Genomic DNA, 20,444 nt, shown 5'->3' with positions numbered 1-20,444 from the left:
GAGAGAGAGAGAGAGAGAGAGAGAGAGAGAGAGAGAGAGAGAGAGAGAGAGAGAGAGAGATTGCACCGTACTGCAGGTAATAATGTTTCTCTCTCTCTCTCTCTCTCTCTCTCTCTCTCTCTCTCTCTCTCTCTCTCTCTCTCTCTCTCTCTCTCTCTCTCTCTCTCTCTCTTTCAACCACAAAACACACTTCACTTTTCCCCCTCTTCATTATACACATCTTTTCTCTCTTTTTCCTTAACCTTCTACATACTTCACCCTTCACTCTTTCCTTCCCCCTCTCAGAACCACAAGACACACCTCGATTCTTCCCTCTTCATTATACGCATCTTTTCCCTCTCCTCTTCCTCAACCTTCTACGTACTTCTTCCTTCACTGCTTTCCTTCTCTCTCTCTCTCTCTCTCTCTCTCTCTCTCTCTCTCTCTCTCTCTCTCTCTCTCTCTCTCTCTCTTTCTCCTCCTACCAGGCACCTTGACTCTCGTTCAGTCATGACTTTCTAATGCCTTGACTCACTTTCCACCGCACGTTCTTCTGACACTCACTAAGACTGCCTCTCGGAACTTTACAACACCCTCGGAGTGGAAAAAAAAAAAAATACGCAGCGCTCTTTAAGAATAACCGAAAATATACGAAATGCGTTAGTGAAGGGATATATTAAAAGTTACGTGATGTGTTAAAGCTAATTCGGGAAAGGGACTCAAAATGTACTTAGCTTTTTCGCTGTAGAGTATAATGCACGTTACGTAAGCTTGAAAAATACGTTAGAAATGGCATCAAATGTATTACAGAGAAAATAATAAGAGGGACGTTAAGTTACAGTGGAATTAATTTAGTCTGAAATGTAAAGAGAGAGAGAGAGAGAGAGAGAGAGAGAGAGAGAGAGAGAGAGAGAGAGAGAGAGCGAAAAACACTCATTTCCCGGATCAACTCAACATGGAGCTTCACCACACGAGTTTCAAAGCTTCGAAAATGGTGGAATATTCGGTTTGCTGTCTCTTAAAACACTTCTGAACGGGAGGCGATTAACGGCGGCGTTTCTGAACCGTAGAGATGAACACATTTCGCATTTCACATCCGTAAGTAGTAGAAGTATAAGCCTTATGAGTATTAGTAGCAACAATGAAAAGGAGAATATGTGAATGTGTCCCTGAGTGAAAATAGAAAGCATTAGTAGATGTGAGGGTCTTTAATTATTAATAGTGGAAGTGGTAGAAACATGATATTTTGCTGTGTAGATGTGGTAATGATGGTGGTCGTGGTGTCGTGAAGCTAGTGGTAGTAGTAGTAGTAGTAGTAGTAGTGGTAATGGTAGTGATAGTGGTGATAGTAGTAGTAGTAGTAGTAGTAGTAGTAGTAGTAGTAGTAGTAGTTAGGTTAGCTTAGGATAGGAAAGGATGGTATAGGTTAGGTTAGGTTAGGTTAGGTTAGTAGTAGCAGCAGCAGCAGTAATGTGTATCGGTAATTTCGTTTGTGTGTCAGTTAGTCAATCAGTCCATTTTTCTCAGTTTCTTGCTCCCAGATACACAGAAATGACAGGCGTTTTTTTTATTTTTTTTTTATGCACAGCTCCCTCATCAAGTGTTTTCCCCGTTTGTTTTTTCTCCCTCATGTAATTTCCCCTCAACCGCAGCACTGCAGGTTCTCTGGAAAAGGGGAAATAAAGGGGAAAAATGTATTAGCACATTTTTTCCCATTTTTCCTGATCTCTTTCGTTTCTCGCTTAAAAAAAACCAGTTGTGACAAATACTTTCCTCTTCCTTTTTTCTTTTTGGTGGCAGGAATGAAAATATGGAAAATCGGTCAAAATCATGTGTTTTTTTGCGTGTGGATTTATGAAAAAACTCCTGATCCACTTTTGTGATATGAATATTTCACACAAATCTGCGACAAATTCCTGGGGATTATTGAGGTGAAGTTTAAATCAGTTTGGCGGTGGACAATAGAACTTAGTGAGTGTGTGTGTGTGTGTGTGTGTGTGTGTGTGTGTGTGTGTGTGTGTGTGTGTGTGTGTGTGTGTGTGTGTGTGTGTGTGTGTGTGCAAATTTCTATACTTAATTATACATTTCTATCAATTTTTATTATTCATTCCTCCATTACTTGATTTGCTTCCAGTGTTTTTTCTTTCTTTTATTTCTAGTTCACGTCTTTATTTAATTTCTTTTTTATTTATCTACATTCCTCTCTTTTCTCTCTCCCATTCACTATTTCTTTTCTTCCAGTTATCCTATTTCTCTCCTTTTTTCGTTATTTTATTCTACATGTTGTCATTCTGTTTCCTTTCTTCATTTTTCCTCCTATTTGTCCTATTTCTCTCTTCTTTTCATAAACTTACTCCATATATTGTTCTTCTATTTCATTTTTTTCCTTCCTTCTCTTATTTAACTTATTCCGTACATTCTCCTATTTCTTTCCTTCTTTCCTTCCACTCTCTTCACTCCACCTGTACACGTCCACCTTTCAAGCATTAATTAAATTCTCTCTCTTACCTGGTTACCTGCACTATTATCTGCAACCATTACGTGACAATTCTTCAGTAATGACAAACCATCAACATCCCTCTTTTTTCCCCTTCTGGTCTTACTTACTTATTCATGAAATCATCTGCATGTGTTAATTGGTCATTTATTCTTAATCTATTTACCCAAGCCGCGGACAAACTGGGGAGAGTAAATATTCATCAGCTTTTCTTCCTTCATTATTGGCGATGAGACTTCGGCAAACTTCCACGATTTTCACTATGAAGTACAATCTGAACTTTTATGAAGAACACTACAATGTAACGCGGTGCTCAAACTCGTAAGCAACACAAGCAACACTTACATGTCCCCACTATGCGACAGAAACCTTTTTATAACATGCAAAAATGTAGATAAAACTGTCATTTTAAGGGTCTTTCTGGTGGTTTGAGCAAAGGTATAGGTAAGACTAAGAATTTATATGGGGAACACTAAATACACTGTTCACACTCACGATAGGCCACAGAAACAACAGTTACACGTCCCTGCAATGCAACACAAATCTTGATGATAGAGTAAAAAATCAATTAGGGCTTTTTTTTTTATTTTTTTTTTAGTGGTTTGAGCAGAAATAAAGGTTAGGTAGAACTTTTATGAGAAACACTATACACTCATCACAAACACCACAAACAACACTTACACGTCCCTGACATACATAAAAGTGAAAAATAAATAAATAAATAAAATAAAAATAAAAAGCCCATTGCATCGAGTCTTCTAAAGGTCTGAGCAAAGGTAATTTTGAATCGTGAGGTTTGAGTGCAGCTTCCCTCCCTGCGGACACCCACCCCCTCCTTCCTGCAGTGCTGAGGTACATGGCGGTGCTTAGGGGAGTCCCGCAGGTCGTGGGGCAAAGCGGCACTAAGCAAGATGGGGCGACAGAGAGACATACGACGCCGCTGCTAATGTTCACTTCGGGACGCAGTTAATCAGCGAAAGGAAACGTGAATTAAAGGGAAAAAGAAACACTCCTGGCTGCGCGAGAATTTGTGGCAATTAGATTTAGACAAGAAGGACTGAAAATTCTTAATATTCGCGCCATAATGCAAAGAAATCATGCCTGAATCAATGCAAAATACTGGTGAAAAGTATGGAATAACTCTTTTGAGATAAAAATAAACGAAAAAATCACAAACATGGCCTAAATTCGCCAAAAAAAAAGCTACCCAAACACAATACATGACGGAAAACTACAAAACACCTGCCTCAGAATAAACTTAAGCTTAATACCAAACTAACACAGGTAACCCGGGAGACACGACACCTGGGGCAAGCAGAGCAGGTAGAATCGTCACAGGCAAACACAGGCAAGAGGAGCAGCAGCGGTGATGATACGGCCAAGTATTAACAGTGAACAATTAAACACGGCGCCGAGGAGGGATGCTGGGAGATGCAGGGCCGGGTAAAGCTTAAAGCAGGAGTGTATGAGTCGTTAATGGTGCATCGTGTTTGTTGGAATTATTGTACGCTTTCACATATTCTGGTGCAGATGACCGTGCGAATTGGTAAAATGACAGATAAAAGCGGCGCCTGACAAGCCATAAACAAGACCCGCGTGGGGCTTTCAAGGCGCCTACGATGCTTGTTAGGATATTATTGCAGGTGTTTGCTGGATGAGAGTAGGCGGTGAAATGATACATATGGGTTACATAGGTAGGTTAATGATCAATGTAGGTTTTTGTTGAATGAAAATTGGTACTTACAGATAAAGATATATGGTTGTTACAAAAAAACAGGGTTGTCAGAATAATACTGTAGATGTTTGCTGAACGAAAGTAGGCGGCGGAATAACAATCATGGGCTATATACTTAAGTTAGTCGAATAATTGATGTCTTGTTTAATAAATGCAGCTTTTTATTCATCGAAAATAGGCACTGGGGGAAGAACAGAAACATTTACGGCTGTAGGATTAAAATTCATGAAAGGATGTACATTTCACTAGATCAATAAAGAGAATTATTGGCATGAAAACTAATACTTCTGATAACATGACGAGTAATGAAACGTAATAATCAAATGAAGAGATAATTACACTGGTAAATATTATAACGTTGTATAGTCAAATTAATGAAAGAATGTACTACGTTTGATGAATAGAGATAATTGCTCATATAAAAACTAATACTACAAACAAACTGGCGAATAATGAAATGAAACTCACAAAATAATTGCATTGATAAATATAAAAGGCTGTATACTTAAATTTATGAAAAAAAAAAAATATACAGACAGGGTCTCTACTTGATGAACCAGCCTTGTTATCTTTATTCTTACCCAAGGCGACATGTAAACTCAAGCGATTTTATTAAATAAATATCACTGGCCAGAACCACACCTTTCTCAACCCCCACCCCTATACTCGACCCCCTATCCCCACTCCCTCCTTGTTTATACACTTTTCACACGCCTCTTCTTATAACCCCCTTCTGAGTTCGCACCCCACCTCCTCTCTCTCTCTCTCTCTCTCTCTCTCTCTCTCTCTCTCTCTCTCTCTCTCTCTCTCTCTCTCTCTCTCTCTCTCTCTCTCTCTCCGTAACGTACTTTCGCGGCCAGCTGCGTCACTTTTTCTTTAGTTTTTCGAAGTCAGCTACTTCTTATCACTTGAACATAAGGATTTACACGGTCTACAGAACAGTCAGTGAATGCCGATCCTGCGTCACGGCAGTCACACGCTGGTCGGGGAGCGCGTTCTACTTCAGGTCTCCCAGCCAAGGAAGTTTATTCTTTATTAAACCCCTTTGCTCCAAGGAAGTATAAAAAAATATGAACATTTACTCTTAATTCCTTTACGATCCCAATTTTTGCTTATAAAAAATCAAGAAAAAGATTCCATGAAAGTAGTAGAAACAGAGAGAGGGAGGAAAGCAAGAGTAATAATTTGAATAAAGACAAAAAAGAGGAGCTCGTGGCCAGAAGGGAAGGGTGGAGATGAGAGAGAGAGAGAGAGAGAGAGAGAGAGAGAGAGAGAGAGAGAGAGAGAGAGAGAGAGAGAGAGAGAGAGAGAGAGAGAGAGAGAGAGAGAGAGAGAGAGGAAAGTGAGGGGAAAATTGGAGGCGTATGATGAACAAGGGTGTGTGAGAGAGAGATGGTGTATAAAATGAGGCGCAGGAAAGTAAATATGAGGGACGGTGAGGGAAATGGAGATGAATTTTGTGACGGTAGTAATGGACGAGGAGGAGGAGGAGGAGGACGAGGAGAAAGGAGGGAGAAAATGAGAACGACAACCTGCTTTAAGGAAGAAAAGTTAGAGAGAGAGAGAGAGAGAGAGAGAGAGAGAGAGAGAGAGAGAGAGAGAGAGAGAGAGAGAGAGAGAGAGAGAGAGAGAGACGATGGGAGAGGAGGAGGAAACCATTTAGGAGACGAAGTTAGAAAATGGACGAAAGGAAAAGAAAAAGAGAAAGAGCTGGGAGGTACGAGAGAGAGAGAGAGAGAGAGAGAGAGAGAGAGAGAGAGAGAGAGAGAGAGAGAGAGAGAGAGAGAGAGAGAGAGAGAGAGAGAGAGAGAGAGAGAGAGAGAGAGAGAGAAAGGCTCGCAGATGTCAGGATCGGAGTGGAGGAAAGAAAGAGAGAAAAAAAAGCAAAAGGACTGAGGAAAATCGGGTCTTGCGAGGAAAAGAAAACGGAGAAGAAGATTAGGTCACAAGGAAGGACAAGAAAGAAGCGGGGGAGGAAAGGAGGGAACCGCAGCTAGGAAGAGGAAAGCTGTATGCAAATAGGGCAGCGTACTTGGGTGATTACTGTGCGTGTAGCTGGCGCGGGTTGGTCACTGGCAGGCAAGAAAGCGATGGTAATTACAACGTGCCAGCTAAGACTCGTTTTTAGTGCGTGCCGCTGCCAACAGAGGGAGCCATTAACGTTATTTTGCATCCTGATGACATCTATCCTTCTCTTCTGTTCTCGCTTCGTGCTTGCTGTGTTTTCAGTTTCTTACTTTTCCGCTCTTTTCTCTTAACTGTACGGTGATTTCTAGGATTTTCATCTCATATTTCCACAGTTTCTTATTCCTCTATCTGTTATCATATGTTGCTTATGCGCGTGTCTTTATTATGGTTTCCTCCATTTACAGTCTTTCTGCTATTTATCATTATCCCTATTTTTTTCTTTTCTATTCTTATAATCTAATGGCACTTAAAGTTTTGTACTCTTGCATTCCATACTCTCTCTCTCTCTCTCTCTCTCTCTCTCTCTCTCTCTCTCTCTCTCTCTCTCTCTCTCTCTCTCTCTCACCTTAAGCACTTTACGTGACGCTCTCACTCTCACCTGTGCTTACCTAAGGGCGCGGCGGCAATGCGTGCATGTGGGAGGGACTTCAAGGTGAACACGAGTAAGAGAGGAGGGCGTGGGTGTGTGGGTGAGTGGGTGGTGGGGATGTGGTGGTGGTGGTGGTGGTGGTGGTGGTGGTGGTGATGATGTTTGTTGTATGTTGCAGTGTGAATGAGAGCAAATGTTAAATTTTTGTCCGTCTGTCTATCTGTCTATCATTTTTTTCCTGTATTTTTCCCTCCACTTTTTGCAGTACATTTTCAGTCTTTTTTCTTTATTTTTTTCCCTTTCCTTTTCCTTTCCTTCACAATACATCCCGTTTCCAATTCACATGTATCAGTACTGCCTCCCTTCCATTTCCCCCTTCCTTTCCCTCCTTCCCTACCTCCTTTCCCTCCACTCTTTTTTTCCCTACATCCCTCCTTCCCTTCCCCCTCGTCCTCCCTCCCTCTCTCCCTGCAGACGCACACTCCATCTTCTTCAGTCACTTCTGGCAGACTCGGCGCATACATTACTCTCTGTTCTCTTCAAGAATCCCTTAGAGCTTTCCTTTTCTTCATTCCCGCGTGTCTCAAGGGCGCTTTGTGTTATCTGTCAACATTCCTCGCTTCCCCTGTGGCTTCAGAATCTTAAGTGACTACAGTTCCACACCAGTAACACCACAGTACTACCCCAGTAATGTCACGGTACTGTACATCACGTGTATTCTCTTGAAAGGGAAGGTGTATGTTTGTATTGTGATATGTGATTGATATTGTTTGTATGTGATATGTATGACTTACTCTATGTAGTTTAGTGTGTGTACAACAAAAAGTATACTTCCTAACATTCTCTTAGGGGATAAAAAGTATATGTATTTGTGAGATATATTTCAGGTGCCTTGCTCAGTGTATGTTTGGTTTGGTGTGGGTATGATATAACGTATACACTGCAACACCGCCACATGTGTAGGTGTATATAGCACAAGTGGCGGATATAAATGAAATAATTTCGCGCCGTCCAGCTACGTGAATATATTTATGTCCGGCGTCACTTTTTTTTGTAACGTAATGGTAATTAATTCAATCAAGGTTAGTGACACACGCAGTATACAAGGCAGGTTTATGTGCTTGTGTGGGGGGGTAGGAGTGGATGAGAGAGAGAGAGAGAGAGAGAGAGAGAGAGAGAGAGAGAGAGAGAGAGAGAGAGAGAGAGAGAGAGAGAGAGAGAGAGAGAGAGAGAGAGAGAGAGAGAGAGAGAGTAGGTATTTGTGTGTGTATGTTTATGCGTGCAAGTGGACATACAAATCATAAGCACTCATACATAACACACACAAATACAGGAACACATAAATATGCATCACACACACATACAAAACACACCCAAAAAAAAAAAAAAAAAAAAAACAATGCAAACAAAACTCAACTTTATGCACAGGTTTGCTAATGACTCGGAGCTTCGAACTCCACTACTCCGAACCCACAACAAGCGAACCACACCTACAGGAAACCAGAGAACACCTGAGTTTTCGTACACCTGTGGGAGCTCAAGGGGAAGAAGTGGGGGAGGAAAAATCAGAACGCAGGATGGGAGAGGGAGAAGGATAGAGGGAGCAGAGGGGAAGGAAAGGGAGTTAAGGAGTGGGTAGGACTGTATGTTCAGAGAGGGAAGAAATGGGAAAAGGAGTGGGGAGGATAATGTCTTGAGAGGGATGGAAAGGGGGAAGGGAGAGTGAAGGAGCGGGGAGGACTACGTGTTTGGAAAAGGGAGGAAAGAAAAGGAGTGGATAGGACTGGGTGTCTAGAGGGGGAAGGAATAGGACGAGGAGTAAGGGAGTGGGAAGAATTGTGTGGATGTGTCTTGTAGAATTATTCATATCTTGTATTTCTATGATTGATTTATATATATATTACATACCTCCTGGCGGCTTTACACTGACTTCTGTCATTCTATTTTCCGTTTTTTATGGACTACAGGATACTTTTATGGGGTAACTGTATCGAGATATATACATGTGCTTTGTTCTTTTCTATTCTTTTTTTCTATTTTATTATGATCGACATTCTTGCACACTATGGTCAATGAAACTATGAGTATCTATCTATCTAAACTTCACTTGATTCTTGAAGTTAACAGAGAGGGGAAGAGAGACACTGAGAGACAGGGACCGAGGGAGGAACAGACAGCGGGAGCAAAGACTTCCGGAAACAGTCTTGTGTAGATTTTATTCTGTTGTCGTGAGGCTTATGTTGGTGGTGGTGGTGGTGGTGGTGGTGGTGGTGACAATGGTGTTTATGGTGATGACTATAATAGCATCTGTGAGGGTTTAATCTTTGTGTTTCTGCCTCTCCATTTCTCTGTCTGTATCCCTATCTCTCTTCCAGCTTTTTCTCCTTTACAAGAGCCTAAACATTGCAGTAAAGTGGTCAGTCAGAAAAGGAGACAAAGACAAAATAGCATAAATACTTCAAGATACACGAGCGCAAAGTTTGGCTTGGACTGGAGGAAGGCTCACGGAGAAACGGAGAAAGACCGATAGTTAACGTCAAAGAGAGAGAGAGAGAGAGAGAGAGAGAGAGAGAGAGAGAGAGAGAGAGAGAGAGAGAGAGAGAGAGAGAGAGAGAGAGAGAGAGAGAGAGAGAGAGAGAGAGAGAATTGGAGAAAGTCACATACATACAGGTGAAAAGTGAACAATGCAAAAACTATGTATATAAAAAAAAAGAAAAAAAAAAACAAGAGCATTCAGTCAGGCCGAAAAAAAAAACAAAAACAAAATATATTCACTCTTCAAACATAAAAAAAAAAAGGGAGTAAAAAACGATACAAAAACCCACCAATTCACAACATGGATTTAGCAGATCGTGAAATCCCCTTAGCTTTGGCCGGCGTTCAGAGCAACTCTTTCCCTAGATACAGGTGACAAAGGAGCTCAGCCCGTGACCCATAGAGTGATGAATTAAGCAGGTGGAAGCGGATCATAGGAACGGGGAGCGACAGGTGAGGGGCGATGGATGAGTTGAGTTACATATGGATGAGTGTGGAATCGTGAGTGACTGAAAGCAACCCAAGGGAACACAAAGGAGGATAGATGATGAGTGATACGTGAGGTGAGCGGGACAAAGCAACACAATAGAACACAAAGGGATAATAGTAAATCACAATATAGGGAAGACAATAGCGGATAAATTTAGAGTTGTTATGTGAGTGCAGTAACACAAAGCAACGCAAAGCAACACAAAGGAACACAAAGGAAAGATAGTAGATTAAAATGAATAGAATAGAGAATATTCTGTGGAAAAACCAACTAGAAACATGAATAATCTAAGAAATTAACAAGGAATGTTAAAAAATAAAATGCATTGAGTTAGTAATAAGAAAATAAATTCTACTGAAAGAATAAGGAAAATAAGAGCAAAAAGGAGAAAATGATGATAAATTGAAATACATGAAAAAAAAAACTAAAGAAACTTGTGGAAAATACAACTAAATCATAAACATACTAAGAAATCAACCCGGAATAAAAAAAGTTAATAATAATATAAAAAAAAATCGAAAAAAGTAAATAAAAGGTCAAAGCGAAATGAATAATAACGAATCAAAACAAATGAAAAAAAAAATGTGAAAATTTTGGTGGAAAAACTAACTAAAAACAGCTTGACTTAAAGGAACCTACTGTCCCACGAAACACGAAGCGGAAAACCCTGATAAGTAACAGTAAATAACAGAGGGAGGGAAAAAATGTAGATTTGTATTTCGTGGAAGGGAAGAACATGACAAACCAACTATCAAAATGGTCTCTAGATGTTTTGTACGTTTTTTTTTTTTTCATTAACTCATTCACACACACACACACACACACACACACACACACACACACACACACACACACACACACACACACACACACACACACACATTTAATTAGGTTATTGACACAGGATTACCAAAAGTGGTGTATCAGCAAAATACACAATGCAAAACTGGACAATACATAGTACATAATACAAATTAGTAAAATACAACATACTGTGTATCAATACTGCCCAAACAGCAACAACAACAACAACAACTACTACTACTATTGCTGCTGCTACTACTATTACAACTACTACCACTACTACTATTAATCTATCTCCTCCTCCTCCTCCTCCTCCTCCTACTACTACTACTACTACTACTACTACTACTACTAATCCTCTTCCTCCTCCTCTTCTTCCTACTACTCCTATTACTACTTATAATACAACAACAACAACAACAACAACAACAACAACAACAACACTACCACCACCACCACCACCACCAACATAATTCCCCACCTCCCTATCGCGTACTCTGAAATCCTGAGAAGAGATTTCAGAAAATTCCTCCAGGAGCTTAAATCTGCATTCTAGACTCCTTCAGGTAATGGTGGCGGGAGGGGCGGGAGGGTGGTGAGGGGAGGAGGGGGAGGAGAGCCTGTAGTGGTGAGGAAGGAGGAAGGAGGACGAAGGAAGGAAGTTGGCAAAGCATAGCCTCATACGTGTCAGGAAAGAGGAGGAGGAGGAGGAGGAGGAGGAGGAGGAGGAGGAGGAGGAGGAGGAGGAGGAGGAGGAGGAGGAGGAGGAGGAGGTGGAGGTGGTGGTGGAAGAGAGTAAGGTGGAGGAGTAGCGGAAGAGTAGACGAGAGAAAGAGAGAGAGAGAGAAAGAGGAGGAGGAAGTAGTGGTGGTGGTGGTAGTGGAAGAGAGGGTGGATGAGGAATAATGCAAAGGAGTAACGTGGAAGAGTAGCGAAAGAGTGGATGAAAGAAAAGGAGAGAAGGAAAAAAATAGAGAGTGGGAAAGTTATTCAGATTACCTTATTCATCACAAATTCATAAGGAAGAGCAAAAGTCTTGAGTGAGTGAGTGAGTGAGTGAGTGAGTGAGTGAGTGAGCGAATGCAATAACACACTTTAATAAAACGATTGGAAACTGAGAAGGTAAAACAGAGCATTCGCTTTACCTGTGTCTATTTCAACCTTACCGTACGTGTGTGTGTATGTATGCATGTATGTCTGTCTGTCTGTGTGTTGGGAGTTTAATCTTTCAAGCACTCTATCTCGTGTCCCTCAGTCTTTTGTCTTCCCCACGTCATATAGAAAAGACATCCAGCTTGAGTAATGCTCTCCTCTGCTTGACAGTGACTAATATGTGTTGCATTTTTGTGTTTGCAGAGATGGAGTGTGTTGCTGGACTTCTCTGCCTCTCCTGCCTCGGTAAGTCAAGGGTCTGGTATTGTAAAGGCTTTGTCCTCTCACAGGGTCTATTTTTCAAAGGCCACTGGGATGATTAGTGCGATTCTCAAGGGTGTTTTTCTCACTGACAAAGCAGAATTCTTGTTAACCTTTTCAATGCCAGACTTTTTTTTTTCATAATCCCCAACGACTTTCTAGACATGATGCAGAATTCTTATTAACCCTTTCACTGTCAGACTTTTCTGTTATTTTTCCACAATGCCTAACAATTTTAAGACTTTTTTTTTGTAGTCCAGTCTCTTGTTTCTGTAGCATTAAGAAATACAGATAAGACAAAATTTTTTATCTTCTCTCTTTTTTCCCGTGTATTGATTCAAGCGATTTCCAACAGTGCTTTGAATGTTAAAAGGATGACCAAAATACTGAAGGGGTTGCACTATCAGTGGAATCATGAAAACACTCTTGAACGCTCCAATCACCTGGACTACTCGTATATTACTGAAAATAACTGAATGATGTAGAATCCTTATTAAACTATCGCTGGAGTCATGAACAAACCGTTGAAAGCTCCAATGCCTTCCACTGTACTATCGAAAGTAACTGAATGATTCACAGCCCAAGCTTGCTAAACTATCACCGGAATCATGAACATTCCTTAAGAGCTCCAATGACTTCCACTAATTAATGCAGCTGAATGAGAGGCAATCCTCGTTAAACTATCACTGAAACCAAGAAAAAAACCCTTTAAAACTGCAATGCTCTCCGCTATATTAACATTGATGTATTAACAGTGGTGTTCCTCAGGGTTCTGTTCTGTTAACCCATTCTCTTCTTATTATTCATCAATGACCTTCTAAACCAAACTTCTTGTTCTATCCACTCCTACGCTGATGATACCACTATGCACTTTTCCACGTCTTTTCATAGACGTCCAACCCTTCAGGAAGTAAACATTTCACGCAGGGAAGCCACAGAACGCCTGACTTCTGATCTTTCTAAAATTTCTGATTGCGGCAGAGCAAACCTGGTATTGTTCAATGCCTCAAAAACTCAATTCCTCCATCTATCAACTCGACACAATCTTCCAGACAACTATCTCCTCTTCTTCAATGACACTCAACTGTCCCCCTCTTCTACAATGAACATCCTCGGTCTGTCCTTTACTTATAATCTGAGCTGGAAACTTCACATCTCATCTCTAGCTAAAACAGGTTCTATGAAGTTAGGTGTTCAGAGACGTCTCCGCCAGGTTTTCTCAACCCCCAGCTGCTAACTCTGTACAAGGGCCTTACCCGTCCATGTATGGAGTATGCTTCACATGTCTCGTTGGGGGGAGGGGACGGGTTTCACTCATACTGTTCTTCTAGACAGGGTGGAATCAAAAGCTTTTCGTTTCATTAGCTCCTCTCCTCTAACTGACTGTCTTCAGCCCCTCTCTCATCGCTGCAGTATTGCATCTCTAGCTGTCTTCTACCGCTATTTTAAAGCTAAGTGCTCTTCTGATCTTACTAGCTGCATGCCTCCCCTCCTCCCGCGGCCTCGCTGCACAAGACTTTCTTCTTTCTCACCCCTATTCTGTCCACCTCTCTAACGCAAGAGTTAATCGGTATTCTCAGTCATTCATCCCTTTCTCTGGTAAACTCTGGAACTCCCTGCCTGCTTCTATATTTCCACCTTCCTATGACTTGAATTCCTTCAAGAGGAAGGTTTCAAGACACGTATCCCTCAACTTTTGATTACCGTTTTGGACCCTTTTCTGGGAATGGCATCTCAGTGGGCTTTTTTTTTTTTTGTTGCCCTTGGCCAGTGTCCCTCCTACATAAAAAAAAAAAAAAAAAACTTTTGAGAGCAGCTGAAATAAGGGACCAAAACCAAATGATGCACTCATCGCTACACTACCACCCCCTCCCAGAAAAAAAAAAAAAAACTGACTCACCAACTCAACACTGCGGTGAGAACCAAGCAAGAAAACTGCCGAGATACAACAAAACAGCTTGGAGTCACAAAAACAAATAGCAATACTGGATGTAGCGACAACGACTGGTAAATCTAGCAATGCGATCATCAATTCTAATCCATAATAATCCATAATATAGTCCGACGAAGTTCCCAAGACGGAGATTACACGAGGAAAGCCTTGGTAGATTGATCGCCTCCTTCAGTAGTAAGCCATTTGGGTCTGTGAGAGAGAGAGAGAGAGAGAGAGAGAGAGAGAGAGAGAGAGAGAGAGAGAGAGAGAGAGAGAGAGAGAGAGAGAGAGAGAGAGAGAGAGAGAGAGAGAGAGAGAGAGAGAGAGAGAGAGAGAGAGAGAGAGAACCGTATTCTGAAACGCTTTGCTCTCTCAACACGACTATTTTCAAAGGCCACAGGGATGATTAGCCGGGTTCTGAAGAGTTTTCCCTGTCAGCAATGTAAAAATCTTATCAATCTGTCACTAAAACCATAAAAACACCCTTGAAAACTCGTGGAACATCGACTAGAGCCTTTTGAATGTAGTGGAGGTGCGAGGAGAAATGTTTCAGAATACGGTCGAAAGAAAGACAAGAGGCGGGAATACAGAGGACAGGGATAGACCGCTATAGCCCTCAGAAGCCGGAGGTTGAGAGGTAATAATAATAATAATACCTTAACATTACCTCCCCTTACGCCCCATTGTGCATATCAAGGTGAACTGCCGCAGCAAGACGGGCCGAAAAAACTCTCCTCGTATAAACATTTATTTTCCCCAACAAGGCAAGGGAAAACGTGAAGGGTCGTGAAGTTAATTAAGGGAAAGGTTGGCCGTACATCACTCCAGCAGCATCGGAGGTGAAGTAAGTAAATTAATAAGCAGGTAAATGAATTCCCTATACAGGACGCAGGAAAGTGGTGGATGATTAACGTGGGAAACAACAGGTGGGAGAGGAAAGAGAGAGCGAGAGAGAGAGAAGAGAAAGAAAGAGAGGGTTGGGATGTGAATGATAATAAATAAGAGACGTGGGTGTGTTAGTGAAAAGTGAATATTAAAATGTACAAGGGTGCGTGATGAATAAGCTTATAAGTACATAGATGTATAAATAAATGAATAAAATGGTTAAGTAGATCCTATAGCAATCAAAAGGTGAAGGAAACACGAAAAAAAGACAAACACGGAAAAAAATTTGACGCGTGAAGTGAACGAATGAAAGGCGAAGCTGCGCAACACAACTGCAGTCGCCGCGAGAACAGAATAAGGTTACCGCTGCAGCTGCACTAAAAATAACAGTGTGTGCTTGTGGAATTATATAAAACAAGTAAAGAAAAAATGAATAAAAGAAAAGAAAGAAAATATACCTTAAAAATCTACATTCCTTCCCTAATGCTTATCTTTAATACGAAATTATCTCGAAAAAAATAAAGAAAACACGAAAATCAACAGAAAACATAAAAAGGAAAACAACAGCAACAAAAAGACAAATAAACAAATAAAACTACAAACTTACTCTGCAACACAACAGTTAAAACACGCATTCACAAATACTCCTAACTCCATCACGTACTACAACAGAAAAACAAATACGAGAGAGAAAGAAAAAAAAAAAAAAAAAAAAAGGGCAAAAAAAAAAAAGAAAAAAAAAACTCTTTGAATATGAAACCGCTCTCAGTCTCTCCCTTTCGACATGCAAAACCCAAGAGGAGTTACGCCCTTTGTCACGAGGCTCGGAAAAAAGACCAAAGAGCCATAAATCCGAATATGCTGGACGCCACCCCCCACATCCCCAGCGTCCCCGCCCCCATTCCCTCTGAGCCCCCTCAAATCCGGCTAGCGCGCCCCTGCCTCCTAAAAATTCCATCTCCTGCAGGGACAACACAAATACTGCCAGATTTGCGTACATACACACGTACGAACATACATAGATAAACATACGAATACACACACACACACACACACACACACACACACACACACACACACACACACACACACACACACACACACACACACATTTAATTAGATTATTGACACAGGATTACCAAAGTGGTGTATCAGCAAAATACACAATGCAAACTGGACAATACATAGTACATAATACAAACTAGCAAAATACAACATACTGTCTATCATACACATACTGCCAATATACTACTAATGCTCCTACTACTACTACTACTACTCCTACTACTACTACTACTACTACTAAGTACAATATATATCACCCACACACGTAAATTTCCTTTTAACTTTATTATAAAACATTCTTTCTCGTATGACCTTATCTTTTTTTTCCGGCATTTTTTTCCACTAATACATCCTTCACCTCAACAATCAACACCTACCCCTCCACTAACCCCACCCCACACACACACACACACACACACACACACACACACACACACACACAAACACAATTTCCTGCCCTTTCCTCTCTTCCTTAATCTAGACACAAAAACAAACGTAAATGAACATCTTTCAACACCCTTTATGCACTGAATATGAGCTTGAGAGAGAGAGAGAGAGAGAGAGAGAGAGAGAGAGAGAGAGAGAGAGAGAGAGAGAGAGAGAGAGAGAGAGAGAGAGAGAGAGAGAGAGAGAGAGAGAGAGAGAGAGAGAGAGAGAGAGAGAGAGAGAGAGAGAGACCCCATGTTTATTACTGGAATTAAAGCAGCGATAGAGTCAGAAAACCAGCAATTAAATGAGAGAAGCAGCGACAGGAAGCACTAATTACTGTTCCTTGGTTCGTTAATTAAACCATTAGAGAGGAGAACAAGTGGAGCTTTACCGGAAGAGTATTGTAGAGACGCCGCCATATATAGAAATTCGGGTTCATTATCTACATGCTTCCTACACACACACACACACACACACACACACACACTGAAGCGTCTCCCAGTCCATTTCAATCTCTTTACTCTCTCTCTCTCTCTCTCTCTCTCTCTCTCTCTCTCTCTCTCTCTCTCTCTCTCTCTCTCTCCCTTAGTCCTCTCTTTTATCTTCCTCATTCCCTCCTTCCTCCCTTTTTTTTCCTTTTTTTCTCTATTCCATCCTTTTATCAGTCCATTAATTAATCAGCTATTAGCTAAACAGTTTTTTCTTCAATCTGCTTTTTTTTCTTTATCTTTTTTACTTCTATTTGTTTTTTTCTTTTCCCTTTCTCTCTCTCTCTCTCTCTCTCTCTCTCTCTCTCTCTCTCTCTCTCTCTCTCTCTCTCTCTCTCTCTCTCTCTCTCTCTCTTTGCTTTAAATATTCAAACCTCGATGAACTAACCAATCATTTATCATCAATCAAGAAAACCTTCTGTCAATACGTCTTTTTTTTTTAATAATTTCTAAATTTTTTCCTCCTCTTTACTCCTCTCTCTTTCTCTGTCTCTCTCTCTTTGATAAAAAATTGAAACCCCAATCAACCAATCAGTCATTATTAATGAGGTATTTTTTTCTCTACAACACTTTTAATAATTTCTATATTCTTTCCACCTTTTAACTTCTTTTTCTCTCTCCTTGATTAAAAATTCAAACCTCAATCAACCAATCATCATTAATCAAGTAAACTTTTCTGCAATACGTTTTTTTTTTCAATAATTTCTATATTTTTTAATCTTTTAACCTCTCGTTTAACTTCCCACTCTCTCTCTCTCTCTCTCTCTCTCTCTCTCTCTCTCTCTCTCTCTCTCTCTCTCTCTCTCTCTCTCTCTCTCTCTCTCTATCACTCTCCCTGCTTTACGAACCTAACCCTCGCCTCTTCCCTCCCTCCCTCTATCCCTTCCTGCGATGTCCCAATTAATTCTCACTGAATATAAAAGAAAACAAAAGCAATACAATACAACGCCAGCAAAAATAAAATAACCCTGAGAATTACACGTTTATGCAAATACGGAAATTGGTAGTGTTAGGACAGAGGATTTTCTTGGAGAGGAAAGGGAGTTATTTTCTTTTTTTTTTTAAGAGGAACTAGTATTTCTTTATGTATTTTGCTATTTCACTCTCTGTCCGTCTGTTGATCCTGTTGCTCTATTTACTTGTGTGTTTGTTTGTTGTTCTTTCTCTGCCTGTCTGTCCGCCTGTCTTATTTCTTTACTGTCTCTGTCTTTCTGTCTGTCTTTTCTTTTTTTCCCTATCTGCTTGTTTGTTTCTCGCTGTTTTTGTATGTCTGTGTGTCTTTCTATCTGCTAGCCTGTTTCTATCTGCTTGTCTGTCATTTTAGCTGCTGCTTTATCTGTTATTTTCTGTTAGTCTCTCTCTCTCTCTCTCTCTCTCTCTCTCTCTCTCTCTCTCTCTCTCTCTCTCTCTCTCTCTCTCTCTCTCTCTCTCTCTCTCAAGCCATCAATCACATCTCCTCACTCTTTCACACTTTTCCTCTCTGTCTCTTTCTCCTTCCTCTCTCTCTCCTCCTTCACTTCCTCAAGATGTTAATCCTCCTTGTCCTCTTCGCCTCCATCATCACAAATCCCTCTGCTCCTCACTCAAATCTCCCTCCTCCTTGTTTATTGTCCCCTCCGTCATCTTCCTCGTCTCTCCCGTCTCCTCCGCCTCGCCTCTGACATCCTAACTACATTAGTTTTCACATTCTTCCTTCATTGTCTTTGTTCTCCTTTCCTCCTCAACTTTCTCATCTTCCTGGTGCTGCTCCTTGTCCTCTTCCTCCTCTCTCTTCTTCCTCCTCCTCCTCCACACGCACAGACAAAAGCACATTATCACAAGCGGACCAAGAACTCATACCTTCGTTCGGCCTCTCGTAATTAGATGCGGCAACAAAAACCTTCCGTGGGGGACGTCGAAGGGGGAGGGCCAATGGGAGGGTCTGGGTGCTAGAGGGAGGGCCAAAGGGACGACGGTGCTTTCTGATTTAATATCCAACTTGGTGCGGCAAACTTGATTTTGGACGAGGTGAGGTGAGGTAAGGTGAGGGAGAGGGAAAGGGAGAGGGAGAGGGAGAGGGAGAGTGGTAGGGAGTGAAGTTTGAAGTTATCCGGATGGTAATTATAAGTGGCTGACTATCCTTTCTGTTTCGTTTAGTAGTAGTGGCCTCTCTCTCTCTCTCTCTCTCTCTCTCTCTCTCTCTCTCTCTCTCTGGTAAGGTGACAGTGTACGCAGCAGCTGATACTGAAGATAAGTATGAAAATGTGTGGTAAAGACAGGAGGAAGGAGAAAGGAAGGAAGGAGGAGGAGGAGGAGGAAGGAGGGGTGTAGGTATAGAAGGAGTGGTGATAGCAGGAGGAGGGGAGTGGATAGCGTTACATGAAGGGCGGGAGTGAGAGGAGAGAAGGGGTAAGAGTATGAAGAGAGGCGGAGTGGTAATGGTGATGATGACCAGAGAGAGAGAGAGAGAGAGAGAGAGAGAGAGAGAGAGAGAGAGAGAGAGAGAGAGAGAGAGAGAGAGAGAGAGAGAGAGAGAGAGAGAGAGAGAGAGAGAGAGAGAGAGAACAAGCAAGGAAAACAGTACGTGATATATTCAGATATTACGTGGAGTGGAATCATAATGATAAAAGTGACAGGAAGGAATGAAGGTGAGGAAACGTGAAGAAAACTAAACAAAAAAAAAAAGAAAGAAAAAGAAAAAAAGAAAAACACACAAAAGAGAGAAAAAAAAACAAAAAACAAACATGAATAAACCTGTACTCAAACTTTTAAAACATCCGAAAAAATCCTTTACACAAAAAAAAGTAGTTTGTAAATGCTGACTGGTTGTGAAGTACCGGTAGAGATTAACAGGATTACAGAGAGAGAGCTTGCACGGGGTCGCATAGATAACAGTGTTACGTGCAGGATTAATGCAGTAACGGGATTATAAATGATGGGTCACTAAGGGAATTATCACATTAACGCTATATTTTTTTTATTTTGTATAGTAACAGTACTTTTGCATAGCACCTACCTGTCTGTCACTGGCTCAGGTGTGAAGGAAGGTACAAAGAAGAGAGAGAAAATAAATCCTTAGTGATAAACAGGATAGAAAAAAAAAACCACTATAATTCTGTTTAAAAATATTCGTTGTCCTCCCTCTCTCTCTCTCTCTCTCTCTCTCTCTCTCTCTCTCTCTCTCTCTCTCTCTCTCTCTCTCTCTCTCTCTGGTATCTTCATTACATTATTCATGGGCACAGATTTTCCTTCTAGTCATTCGTTGTTACAGAAAATGAGATACGAGACTCTTAATGACTTCTCCTCCTCCTCCTCCTCCTCCTCCTCTTCCTCCTCCTCTTCCTCCTCCTTTTCCTCCTCCTCCTCTTCCTCCTTCTGCCTTTCTTCACCAATTAAGAGCGCGCATCATTGGGGCGCGGCGGGCCACCATCCATCACTGAGGCAACCCGCGAGAAGACACCGAGGGGATCAGCGTGTCTCAGGGCAGCCTTCAGGAAGTGTTCCCCGTGAAGCGTGAGCTGGAAATGATTAGTGTGTGTGTGTGTGTGTGTGTGTGTGTGTGTGTGTGTGTGTGTGTGTGTGTGTGTGTGTGTGTGTGTGTGTGTGTGTGTGTGTGTGTGTGTGTGTGTGTGTGTGTGTGTGTGTGTGTGTGTGT

At 41.3% G+C, this 20,444-nt stretch overlaps 2 protein-coding genes across 3 annotated transcripts in view; one reads left to right on the top strand and one right to left on the bottom strand.

Moving 5' to 3' along the window:
• Nucleotides 1-20,444, bottom strand: part of LOC135114833 (uncharacterized) — a 154,460-nt gene that overhangs the window by 49,012 nt on the left and 85,004 nt on the right. The window lies entirely within an intron of this gene.
• LOC135114834 (uncharacterized) overlaps nucleotides 1-20,444 on the top strand; it is a 116,442-nt gene that overhangs the window by 19,515 nt on the left and 76,483 nt on the right. Inside the window, exon 2 of the mRNA XM_064030959.1 lies at nucleotides 11,954-11,995. Within this exon, the coding sequence (XP_063887029.1) occupies nucleotides 11,956-11,995 (40 nt within the window). The 5' untranslated portion in view covers nucleotides 11,954-11,955. The remainder of the gene's footprint in view (nucleotides 1-11,953; nucleotides 11,996-20,444) is intronic.

The sequence above is a fragment of the Scylla paramamosain genome, chromosome 28, assembly GCF_035594125.1.
Source record: "Scylla paramamosain isolate STU-SP2022 chromosome 28, ASM3559412v1, whole genome shotgun sequence".
Classification (NCBI taxonomy): domain Eukaryota; kingdom Metazoa; phylum Arthropoda; class Malacostraca; order Decapoda; family Portunidae; genus Scylla; species Scylla paramamosain.
This window is presented reverse-complemented; position numbering and strand designations above follow the sequence as displayed.